General features: G+C 40.7%; 1 protein-coding gene across 1 annotated transcript; it reads left to right on the top strand.

Moving 5' to 3' along the window:
• Positions 1 to 6: 6 nt before the first annotated feature.
• Positions 7 to 7,299, top strand: MTARC1 (mitochondrial amidoxime reducing component 2). Its single transcript, XM_031552356.1, has 7 exons — positions 7 to 11; positions 92 to 265; positions 3,065 to 3,227; positions 3,545 to 3,685; positions 4,717 to 4,778; positions 4,887 to 4,956; positions 5,489 to 7,299. The coding sequence occupies exons 2-7, from the start codon at positions 123 to 125 to the stop codon at positions 5,615 to 5,617; spliced, it is 708 nt and encodes a 235-aa protein (XP_031408216.1). The 5' UTR covers positions 7 to 11; positions 92 to 122; the 3' UTR covers positions 5,618 to 7,299.
• Positions 7,300 to 12,457: the final 5,158 nt, after the last annotated feature.

Raw genomic sequence — 12,457 nt, 5'->3', positions numbered from 1 at the left:
ATGCGGGACAGGTAGGGCAGCCCTGCGCGAGGCTGCGGCGGGGATCGCCTCGCCGGGCATCGCGTGTTCAGCCTCGCTCCGTATCGTTCAGGTTTTGGCTCGTGGTCAAGGAGGACGGGCACATGGTCACGGCTCGTCAGGAGCCGCGTCTCGTCCTTATCTCTACCGGCTGTGAAAATGGTTACCTGACCCTGAGCGCCCAGGGGATGAAGAAGCTGTGTCTGCCCGTGAAGCTGCCCCGCAAAAACCCGGTGCAGAACTGCAGGTACGGGAGGGCGGGGCGCTGCCCGGGATCCCCTCGTCCCTCCCTGATCTCTGCTTGCTGCGATGTACCTCACTCAATTGCTTCAGGACCGGGCAGTGGTTGGCATTTTGAGTAGAATTGGCAGGTGAAATTCTCTGCCGTATGTTATGCGAAAGGCCGAGATTGATGGTAACAAAAGGTCCGCTTCTGATCTGATAAACAGTAGTGGAGATAAAACTCGGGAAAGATAACGCAGCATTCGAAGACCATAAGTTGTGATCTTTAGTCTTTGCACCACGTGGTGTTCGCTTGTTTGTGTTTGCTTGCCATGTTGTTCTCACTTGGGTGAGTAGTTGTATCTTACTGCCTCAGTCCTGTGTCTTCTGGTCACTGCTGCTGTGTGCATCAGCAGTTTGGGGTTCGTGTCCGTGCCCCCTCACAAAGCTGTTTCAGGTGAACTGCTTACAGGCAGTCATCTCGTTCTTAGAATCAACCATCATGAAAATTGGAAAAGAACCTCTGAGATCATCAATCCAACCGTTACCCTACCACCAGTACTGCCCTCTGTCCGTGCCCCTCAGTGCCACATCTCCACGTTTCTTGAACCCCTCAGGGACATTGACTCCTCCACCTCCGATCAGCCTGTGCCACTTCCTCACTGCTCTTCCTGAGAAAAAAACTTTCTCCTAAGATTCATCCTTGTGCCTGGAGCCATGTGGGATGGGCTTGCCCTGGTTATTTCACTCATGTATTGAAATCTGTGCTGGGGAATGGGAGGGGGAAACAGAAAGCACCTCTTCTCTGTTAGAATATCAACTCATACCTAAAGTTACTTAATAACTGTACTCTGTGTTAGTTCCTGCAGAGAGACTGCTTAGTGTTGTTAGTTTGGATAGCGTACAAGGTTAATGTGCCAACTGGTATAATTAAAACTAAGTGCTGGAAAGGAACTCTATTTGCTTTTAATATAAATCAGTTGCTATGATGGCCCCTGATTAACACAGCTCAGTAGCTCTGTAGATACAAAGGAGGAGTGAGTTACAGATGGTAAGGTTTCTCACAGAGAAATAGGGCAGTATGTTAAAAATCAGTCTGTAACGTATGTACGTTAGCCATTGAGACACATATCAGAAATGTACACTATTTTCAAATGTTATTTTAAAATTATTGTGGTGTTAGAAGAAGATTTAAATAGACTAAGTGCATTTCCGTGATGAAAAGTTATCTTAGACTTTGCAATTTTAGATCTCAGGAATTTAATTTTCTCTCAAGTCCTCTCTCTTTAGTTTGATAAACTTTTGCACTCCGTGGCTTTAAAATTGCTAGATTTTTTTGGGAGAGTAAATAAGCAGAAGTTAGATGCAGGTAAATGGACTATGAATATTATGAAGTTGTCTGGTGGTGCCATAGGATGTAAAATTAGCAGTACCTTGCCTAGTTCTTTTCAAGACAAGTCCTGAGGTTTTGCGTGATGTTGGAGGTTTTGCATGATGCTGCTGCTTTTGTGCTCAGGGCTGGCTGATTTGATCCATTAAGAATGAGGTTTGGGGACAGTAGTATATTCAGGCAAATGAAGATTTGGTTTTTGATCCCAGATTTTTCCCTTCCAGCTTGTGAGTGGGAGTTGCTGCTTTGCTGCATCACACACCCTGTGGGCAAGGAGAGCATGGTGCCTTCAGATCAGTACTGGTTTATGCTCAGTAGTAGGTGGGAGCTGACACAATGCAATATTGCATCTGGCTGCAAAAGGCTGTGTAGGTCTGCACACACAAACTGAGCACACGCAAATAAATTTGGGGTGTTTCTGAAAAGAAAGTAAGCAGGAGTGATTTGCCAATGGCTCTTTTTGCAGGGATGATTTGGGTGAGTGAAAAGAAATTGATCTTTTTGGCAGCAGAAGCCTACTGCTGGCTGTCATTTCCTGGAGCTCTGAGCCTTCCCATGGGTGTTTGTGAGGGCCTGGAAGTGGGAGTGGGCTTCGAGGAGCTGGGTGCAGCATTAGATGAGCTGCCTGAGCATCTGCATGCATAAAGCTGTGTAGCGTGCTGTTGCAGGGGTAGAAGAAACTGCAGAGCATTTGGGTCAACTGTAGTAAAACAATTAATGACTGTTGCTGGAAGTTATGTGCTGAGTTGAGGTTTACCTTGTCCTGTGAGGAAAGCGTTTCTTGCATAAATTTGTTTTAAATTCTGCTGCTGGTGGCTTTTTGTGCCCTGTGGACTTTGCTTCCGTTATAAATGTTTAACCTCTCCTAGCATCTGGAATAGCTCAGTATCTTAAATTTGAGCTTTGCTTGTTGAATTAGTTGCCTGTTGCCAGATCTCACTGGGGTGAGACCATGCCAGCAGCCTCATGAAAGGCTGGCGTGTATCCTTTTGTTGTTGTGCCTAATGTGGTGAGGGGAGCAAAGCCATCTTCCAGAGACTTCTCAAGAGACAGATAGTTTTTTGGGGAAGGGTCTCGTTGAAAACAGTGGTTGAAGTTTGCGTTGTACTTCCTGCTCCAGTTGAGAATAGACAAACAGGTTTGTTACTGGTTGCTGTGTGACAGTTAGCCCTGGGCACCTAAAGTCTTTGCGGCTCGTTCTTTCACCAGCTGGTATTGTTCAGCCACATCTTTGTTACTTAGCTTCCTACAAGAAGATTGCACACTGGATATGATCCTCATCCCAAATTGAGATACCAGCTTCCACCTTGTTAATTCAGGTGGTTTATTACCTGCATCTAGTTACTACTGTTAAAATGCTTACTTTTGAATAGTGACAGTGCTTGAGCCTTTGGCTTTCCAGCTAACTTGCTAATATGCCTTGTGATCCCTTAGGGTGTTTGGATTGGATATTCAAGGCAGGGACTGTGGTGATGAAGTGGCTCAGTGGATCACCACATTCCTGAATTCAGAGCCATATCGGCTTGTGCACTTTGAGCCTTCCATGGTGCCAAGAAAGTCAAAGGATATCATAAACCTTTTCCGAACCACTGACGAGGTAAATGAATGCTCTTGTTTCCTCCTTAAGCCATTCATACTTGCACAGTTGTTGTTACAACTTCTGTAATTTCAGCTTATTAATAGAAGTTTAATTTTACAGTTTGAGCAAATGAAAGCTGTAGCAATTTCTGAAATAGCAAGTAAAGTAACGTGCCCTTTTTTAACTTAATTCCATCGAAACTAAAATCTGAATACAGCATCTTAATACTGCCAGGCAAATAAATGGCCTCTTGTTGCAACATATCATAACTTACCTTTTGCCATTTACTCTCATGCTCTTACAGCTTGACAATTTGTTTGTGTTTGTTTTTGTAGGTTGCCTATCCTGATTGTAGCCCAGTGTTGATCATCTCAGAAGCTTCCTTGGAAGACTTAAATACCAGATTGGAGAAGAAAGTTAAGATACACAACTTCAGACCAAATATTTTTGTGTCAGATTGCAGTGCTTTTGAGGAGGTAAAATAGATCTGAAATGTTTTTTAGAAGTCTTGGATATGTTTTTTTCTTAAACTCAATATCCTTGGGATGTGGTGCCAACATGGATGAGGAAAGCTACTGTTCTGTGATGTACATCTGGATTCCAGAGAGATACAGCTTGAATCCATGTGAAACATTGAGGGGAGGTGACAAGTCTGTGAATACTTAATTAGCTTAGCAAAGGATGACATCAGTGTATTTAAGTGACAGTTTACTATTAAGGCTTGCCTTTAAGTATGAGACAAGGAAAGCTGTGCATGCTGTAATTGATCAGATTATTGATACACATTTACAATTTGCAAAATTGTGAATGCAGTCTTTTATAGCCTTTGGCACAAGAGTAAAACTGGCCCTTGTTATTCTGCAGTACCATCACTACATCTCTGACTGCGTTCTGATGGTTCAAAAAGTACTGTTTATGAAGGTATCTGGTGCTGAAATTGGTACCTGTCAATGAATTCAGGACTTTCAGCTATTAATTCAAACAGCTCAGCAAACCGTTGTCTTGGGAAAGTTTTTTTTTCCTAGATAAAAAGTTTATCTGGAGCCTAAAAAGCAGAAATTCAGCAGACCACCAGCTTTGAGTAGGAAGTAAACTATACCCTGCTAGGATGGATAATAGGTGCCATAGCAAAGTTGAAGCTCCAATTAAAAACTCAGTCAACAGCCATATTTTTTTTGTAAATAGGTTTCTGACCATGTATGGGGCCTGACTTATGTAATAAGCCTTTAGCCTGGATACAACCACCAAAGACCCCATACCAGAGCCCCAAATTAACACAGTGCATCCGTGATATTAGACTTTAACATATATAGCAATCTTAGGAATAGGTGGCAGTTGGTAGAAATTGGATGAATATTTACGTATTGAAACATATCTGTATGCTTTCAGTCATGGGGATGCGTGCTATTAAAGATGGTCATCTGGAGTGGTTTTGCCTGTTCAAGGGGGTGACTGCTGGGAGTGGTTGTGCGTGGTGCATCTTATCTGTGTATAAACCTTTCCTCAGGACAACTGGGAGGACATTCTTATTGGTGATGTGGAGATGAAAGGGACGGTGTGCTGTGCAAGGTAAACATTTGAGAGTGTTACTTTACATAAATGTATAAAGATTTATAGTAAAACAAAAAAAAAAACAACCCACAAATGTTAATGATTTGGTGCTGTTTGTCATTGCAGGTGTATTTTAACGACTATTGACCCAGACACTGGAGTCCTGGACAGGAAGGAGCCTCTGGAAACATTGAAAAAGGTTGTAAAAATACCAGTGTGTTTCAGGATGTGCGATTGGATTTAGGCTACATCCCAACACGTGCTAGGCTGATGTTTTAAAAGTGGTTTTAAGGATGTGTGGAATGTAATAACGCAATGTAAAGGTCTGTGTTTATTGGCTTCCGTTCTATTTTATGCAATACTATGTGGTAAGAAAATTCAGGAAGTTCTCTCTTCTTTCTTGCAAACTTTACATTCGCTGCCTCTTTCATCAGTGCTAGAATGAATGCTTGGTGTGACAGATATTTAAGGTATTTTAAAGGTTTGATTTTGCAGCTTTAACATTTCTTTTTTAAGGTATTTTCTGTGTATGTGGTATATGTATGAATGTGTGAGTGCAGTCAGATCCTCTCTCTCTGTCCGAAGTGCCTAGTTCTCTTATTTATAGTGCTTGTTTAGTTTGTAGTCTAGTATGGTGGTCCAAACGTCAAAATATCAGAGGTGACAGAGGGGACATTTGATGTTTAGAATGTGCTTCCACTGCTTCTAAGGAAGTATTCTCTCTTTGCAGTTATCGCCTGTGTGATCCATCAGAGCGACACCTATACAAATCCAGCCCTCTCTTTGGAAGATACTTTGCTATTGACAAAACTGGAACAATTCAGGTTGGAGACCCTGTGTACAAGATGATCGAGTAATGGCAGACCTTTTTATCGGACGACTTTTCACTTACATATGTAAATTACTTATCTGTAAACACAGTCACTGATGCAGATTCATACATTTTTCTTATTCCTTGTAATGTTTTCAGTGCTGTATTTCTTTGTAAGGTGCAGGGTGTCTTTTGAAGCTATGAACTTACAATCATTTTAGATCTTATCAAATAGCATGCATGTAGCAACCAAATCTTTAGTTTTCTTTAGGGTGTCGTAGAAGAAAGTCTATGACAGGATAAACTTCACAGCACTACTGTGGGTATCTCACCTCCGAAAATTTTGTGTTGAGCCTAACATCAGGATCCAAACTAATTTTCAAGGACTTTGCTTTATGTAATAGATACCTTCAGTGCCTATGAAGAACTTTTACCCTTACCTGTTACTCATTTAGTTCTTTCCTTCCTTCTCTAACCAAATGCCAGGAATTTGTATGAAGCTGATAATTATACTATCTATTATGTTTTATGGTGCACAAAACTGACAGGGATGTGATGCAGAGGGAATGAACTCTGGATGGTATCAGTAATATTTTTTCTTTAAATGTAGCTTAATCATGAAAATGAAAAAATCCAGGTCATCATGACAAAATCCAAGCCTCTCATCTTTTGAATGCTTGGCTGCCTGACACTTTGTTATGAATTGCTAGATCTGGAAAGGCTATTGAACTAGCCAAAAAGAGGAGTAATTAAATGTGGAGGACAAGCAATGATTCACTTCTGTGTTTGGATTCATTGTATTCTGCTGTGAATATGAAATTGGAATTTTGCTGCATGTTCACAGCTCAGCCCTGTAAGATGAAGATGAAGAACCCTTGTGCCTTTGAGTAAATTCAGATGGATATATCTGGCAAGCATGAAGCAAGCATGTGGGGAAGGTAGCTTTCTATTATTTGTAAGCTCAGAATTGCTCCATATAACCTTTATTAGCAGAGTGCTCTGTAAGTACTTGGTTTTCCTGTGATGGACAAGTACTCAGCTTGGTCTACACATCATGTATTGGTACATAGTTATGCTTAATGCAGTGACTAGGGGGAGGAAGTGAAGGGAGAAGTGTCTTCTTTTAAATGCAAGACAGTCCTGAGGTTCACTTTAAAACAGTATTTGTTAAAAATCCTGAATACTAGAAGCTGAAGCGTAGTGGAATTCCTGTTAGTACTATTAAGCAAAGATAGCCTGCTGGCCTGCCAAAACAATTAGTTAAGTGTGTCTGTTCATTAAGTCAAAGAAGTGGAATCAACGAGCTGAAATTTTGCCTCTACTTTTTTGTTGTTATTTGAGCACCACTTTAGGAGTTACATCACACATTGAATGGCATAGATTGCATTTCATTTTGTGCTCTCATTGATTGGACTAGTTTTCAAATGAGGTAGTGTTCCCAATGAAAAACTGCAAGTCTATTCCTGGTAGGAAAATGCCATAGATCTAAAACCCTAATTTATCCCTCTCAAAGCCCCTTAGAAGAGTTTGGTTAGAATGCTAAACTGAGTATGCTCTGAGTATAACAGATTTGACAAATGATGTTTAAATCCGTTGTGTGGGGAGCTGAAGAGGGTAACTAATGAACGTTGTAATATAAATATATTCTTATAAACGTTGAACTGCTGTAACTTTAGGAATTGAATTTGAATTTACTAGAGCCATTTAGGAAATTGACTGCAAAACATGTCACTCATAATACAATATTTTTGTAATTGTGCACTTTAAGATGTTAATGCTTTTTCTAATGATAAAGAAAAAGCTAAAGTATGAACTTCTATTGAATCCTGACTGTTTTAAGGAATAAAATTTGTTAATCGTTTTTCTTTGTTTCTCTTTTTGACATTTAACTGCTGCTGCTGTTTACTGGACTTTGCATACAATTAACTAGAGTTTGTTTAATTTTTTATTTATTTTCCCTCTTAAGTTTGGGAAAGTATCCAGTTAACCAGAGGAAGCCATACACATAAGAGAGCAGAATCATTGGATGTAAGTGGTCCTCTACCTCAGCTTCACAGCTCTTATGATCAAGATGATGAAAAAAGACATTTACAACCACCATCTTTTCTCCACAGACATTAAAAAACAGGGAATATTCTGAAAGTAGGAAGTTATAGTACATTCATGTGAATACAAGAGATGCAAAATAGGAAATTCCCTAAATATGAAGTCTTATTTTAAATCAGTGTAGTTCTTGCAGAACTGTGAGAATGAAGGACAGTCCTTGGCTGGTAGTCATTTCCTAATTGCTTAGGATTTGAGTGGGGTCAAATTGTAAGCATTGTAAGTCAAAACTTGCCCTGAAAAAGAGGAAGAGCTATGTATTTGCATTTTAAGGAGGGGAAAAAAGCCCTCCAGAGGTATTGCTCCACTTCATATGGGAAGAAAAGAGATTCTTGGCACTTGCTACTCCAAATAGCAAAGGTGTTTCAAAAAAAGATTGCCACAGTGTTAATTTCTAATTTCTTCTAGAAGCTTAAATTGTTTTAATCTTATTTTGAGATCTTTAAGAAATTCCATGCACTGGGCATATGCAGGGCTGAGGACTGCTACATCTACAAACTTTGTTTCTTTCAGACCGAAAATTCTTAAGTGTCTCTCTGTCCTCCCCAAAACAACCAGCAGCAAGAAAAACTTCCAGTCATTGCACCAGAAAAACAAAAAACAACAGGAAAGAAAAGCTCACCACCAACACACTCGCAGGCATCAAAAACATGTATCAGCCTTCAGACAGAGGAGATGTGGGGTCCCTCCATCTGCTCAGCAGGATGCCAATGCTTTCCCATCAGGGAGGATCTGTTCTGGAGGAGCAGTTCTTTGATTTGTTTATTATGAAAAAAATTCCAATGCCTCAGCTCCAAGTCATAGAAAAGTTGTATTAGTGATCAACAAATGGATTTATTTACTCAGTACATGTAACTTACGTGTACATGTACATCTTTTTACTGAAATTGTATTTTCCTAAGATGTTCTGTCAAGGTGAGTGTATTTACAAGGTCGTCTTCCATGGTCCTTTGAGTACCAATGTTTGTCTTGCATTTCTCTGACCTTTCTGAGACTCAAAAATAGCTGATCATCCTACCCCAGTGAACTTTCTGTGTAAATAAATACAGTTGGTGCCAGCTACTTTTGAAGAAACTATATTTAAAGCTATTCACTAATATCACATAATTACTGCCCTCCCCGGCCCCCTTGGGATTGTTTGCCCTTTTTAAGTGGTGTACATTTGGATAAAGTAAATGTCTCTGGCATGCCCTTTCCGAAGGGTCTTCCCACAGTTACTGTTTAATATATCCTTCATTAATCCAAGCAGGACAGGCCAGTGTATTTTATCTAATTAGCTAGAGGGAGCTGTCAAAGTGGATTTGGGGCTGGATTGGAAGACTTCAAGATGCATGAACTGAAAGAAGGAAGCAGGCACACAGGTGAGTCTGGATGCAACTGCAGTTGTACTGAGTGTATTCTAAAAAAGGTGATACAGTATTCGTATTAGGTGTCAGAGAACTGGTTTGTTTGGAGTTTATTTGCAAATTGCCAAAGTCCATTCTGCGTGCTCTCCCATAAATGACGAAATCACAAAATTCTCCATAAAATGTATTTATGGAAAAGCTATTTTCCCCCCTCGCCCCTGCTCCAAATACTTTCTCACTTCTTCAGCTGACGATGTAATGTGGACATTGCATTTCCTTCACTCTTAAACCCTTCATGTATTCAGTTCAGTGTGTGTATCAGTGTGTATGTATTTCTATGTGTGCATTGAATGCGTTAGGAAGCTTAAATATCCAAGTACCATGGTTTGCATACTTTGCTTTTTCCAGGTTTCCCTGCCCCAAACAAATATCTGAAGGCATCTCAAGCTGGCAAGATAGCAATAATTTCCACTTTATTTCCATCCCTGATTGCTTACTTTTTCCCATGAGAAAATGCTTTTGAATGACATTTAACTTGTGTAAGGGACTGGAAGCTCCATTCCTGCAAAAATGTGAAGGTTCCCTGGCTTGCTATTCTTGTTTCTTTCTCACCGCAACCTATTATAGATGCCTGCAAGGATTTTTTTTCTTCCCTGGCAGATTTCCATTGAAGATTGAGGCATCACTTTTGATACATTTCTGGGACTGAAAACTTGCTGGCATCAGTAAAATACAGCAAGATGTTACACTAGTACAACTTGTCCCAGCCTTGGATGAAGTTGTCTTCTTGTGATAATTAGCTTTTGAAACTTCAGAACAAAGCTTTTATTTTACTTCCCTTTATTTTCCTTTGCTTATTTTGTCCTTTACTTCATTCTCCTGTCTTAGTAACTACAAAACAACTTGGTGTAGGGGACCTTAAGAGAAGCTTTTTCTACATGCTAAGCCTCGATCTTCCTGTTACATTTTAAGTGCACTTGTCATACAATGACATGTCCCTTAGAGTATCTGAGTATTCAGACATTTTTTTCTTCAGGTTTAACGTCTTTCTTAGACTTGTGGTGGCTCTCCATTCAGTGGATTGTGTAGCTCTCATGCAGCAGGATTACATGATTGGCTATGCTTAGATTGAAATTAAAACATTGGCATTCAGCAGTGCCAAGAAATAAATAACTGACCCAAATCCTCTTTACTAACCTGTCCCAAGTGAAGTGTTGTACATGGTTATTTTCGCTTTGGTTGCATTTGTGGCCAGAGCCAGAGTGAGCAGCATTGCTAACAGCAGCCTGTGCTTTGGGGCCATGCAGTGTGCAGACCAAGGCTATGCCAGACAGCAACAGGAGAGTGACAACAAGCACGTGAAGGTTTCACACAAATGAGCTGCTTGAAAACTGTTCTTCCTGTCAGTCTGATAAGAAATAACTATGTTAGGCAAAATCTCACAAGCTACCTCTGAGAAAAAGTCTAGAGTTTCTGTCTCAGTGATTACAAATTTGTGAAAATGATGGGTGTTGTTCCTGAAGCCAGCTGGTGGAACAGGAAGCCACTTCTGAATGAGAGCTAGGAGGCACTTGTACAACACCCTGGTGGATGCCTCACTGAGGGCTTACAGCTTCTTGGTCAAGTCTGGAGCTTCCTCCACACCCCAGTGGAAGGGGAGTCTTCCTTATCTTCCTTGGAGTGAAACGTGAGTCGTGAGATGCTCTGATGGTGAGAGCGTGCCCTGCCAATGCTTAGCAAGCAGAAGGCAGTGGTTGGGCAGTGTTCTGGAGCTGTTGGTCCTACAGGGTTATAGAGGCAATCACAGATTCATAAAATCATTGAGGTTGGAAAAGACCTGCAAGATCATCGCAACTCTTCTTCCTGCTTCTGGAAAAAGTCAGAACCAGAACCAAAAGAAACAATAATACTAAGGCATATGTTATCTCTTGACACGATGGAAAACTGAATTAGTCTAACATCTTTAAAGAGCACAACAAATGTGTGGTTTCATTGCTACTTTCATTTATACTTGTCAAAACTCAGAGCACAATATGGTACATTTTCACCCTCTGTTTTCACTGGAAATTGCTTTCAGAGTGACTCATTTGTTGTTTGTATTTTCTATGGTTCCAGAGACGTTCCACATTTCAGTTGCTCTGCTTTTGTCCTCTCTGTGCCTTAGTCACTGGGATCTAGATATTGCCTTCCAACTGTTAAATGTGTGTTAACCCTAAGAAGTCCATCCATTATCTTGGGACCATGCACCCAAGAGTCAGACCTGACACTGAAGCATTTCACTTGAATAAAGAGGGTAGGATTTCACTTGGGATCTCAATGTGCCCTGTATGTTCTCTGCCTTTCTCCTTTCTTTGATATCTTCTAGTTGAACATCACTGCAGAGATTTGTGATCTTAAGCCTTGCTGAGTATTCTTCAGAGCTGTTCTTTTTTTTACTGTGAGCTGTTTAACCTAAAGTTTTAATGATAAACTTTCCACAAAGGAGCATCTCTGCTTTTGTTAATATGTTGTTTATGTACACAAATGCAGCACTGGAAAAGTAGAAATTTTGCTGTAAGACCTGTTTTGCTGAGGCCGACATTCGCAAAATGCCAATATGGTCTGCTGTAAGGGACTGAGATGTGTCTGCAAAGGGTTCTGTTATGAACCAGGTGAATTCTACCTGCTTTCAATCATCTTGCAGAACTCATAAACTTTTCCCAGATCAAAGAATTCAGCTTGAACTCGCTATCTGATCTTAGGATTCCATATGAAGTTTAAGTCACCGTAAATATAACAAAGCGTGGGTTTCCAGGAAAGGGAATCATTAGTTTGAGGGACTAGTGTCCTTTGCTGCATCCCTGAGGACAGATCCAGCTGAGTATCTTTTACTCTTGCCTGGAGAGGCTTTGCATTTGGCAACACTGGGTCCTAAATCTGTGCTAGCTCTACAGTTGTCAGCAAACTGCTCTCCTACCCTTATGTTTTTCCAGATGTTCAATGAAGTAAAGCCACATTTTATTCTTATTGTCGGCTGTTTGACAATTCTTCTGCTTTTTTAAATAAATACAAGTCTTAAGATCTTAAATCAGTGATAAAGAATACTCTTTAAAACCACATTGGAATGGAGTTGCTGTTGCTCACCTGTTAGGACTTGATGGCTATGACTGGAGCTCAGATTCCTCTTGGATGGACATTCTGGGGAGCATTGCTGCCCCTTGCTATGTAGGTGGAAGCCCAGCTCTTTCAGCAGGGCTCTTGAGAGGGATCTTCCTTGCCGTGAGCACGGAAATTGATTTACTGTGGAATTAGCTGTCCCACGTATCAATGGAAGTTGTGTCATTGTTTTCAATGGAAAGAAGACCAGGCCTTCAGTGGTCTTATGTATGTACTTCCTTTATTTCAGAGCATTTCTGAAACAGCTGCTGCATTCCCTTCTGATTTGAGTTGTGTTGCCT

This window comes from Meleagris gallopavo, chromosome 2 (assembly GCF_000146605.3).
Source record: "Meleagris gallopavo isolate NT-WF06-2002-E0010 breed Aviagen turkey brand Nicholas breeding stock chromosome 2, Turkey_5.1, whole genome shotgun sequence".
Classification (NCBI taxonomy): domain Eukaryota; kingdom Metazoa; phylum Chordata; class Aves; order Galliformes; family Phasianidae; genus Meleagris; species Meleagris gallopavo.
The sequence above is the reverse complement of the archived record's forward strand: the minus strand, read 5'-3'. Positions and strand labels throughout refer to the sequence as shown.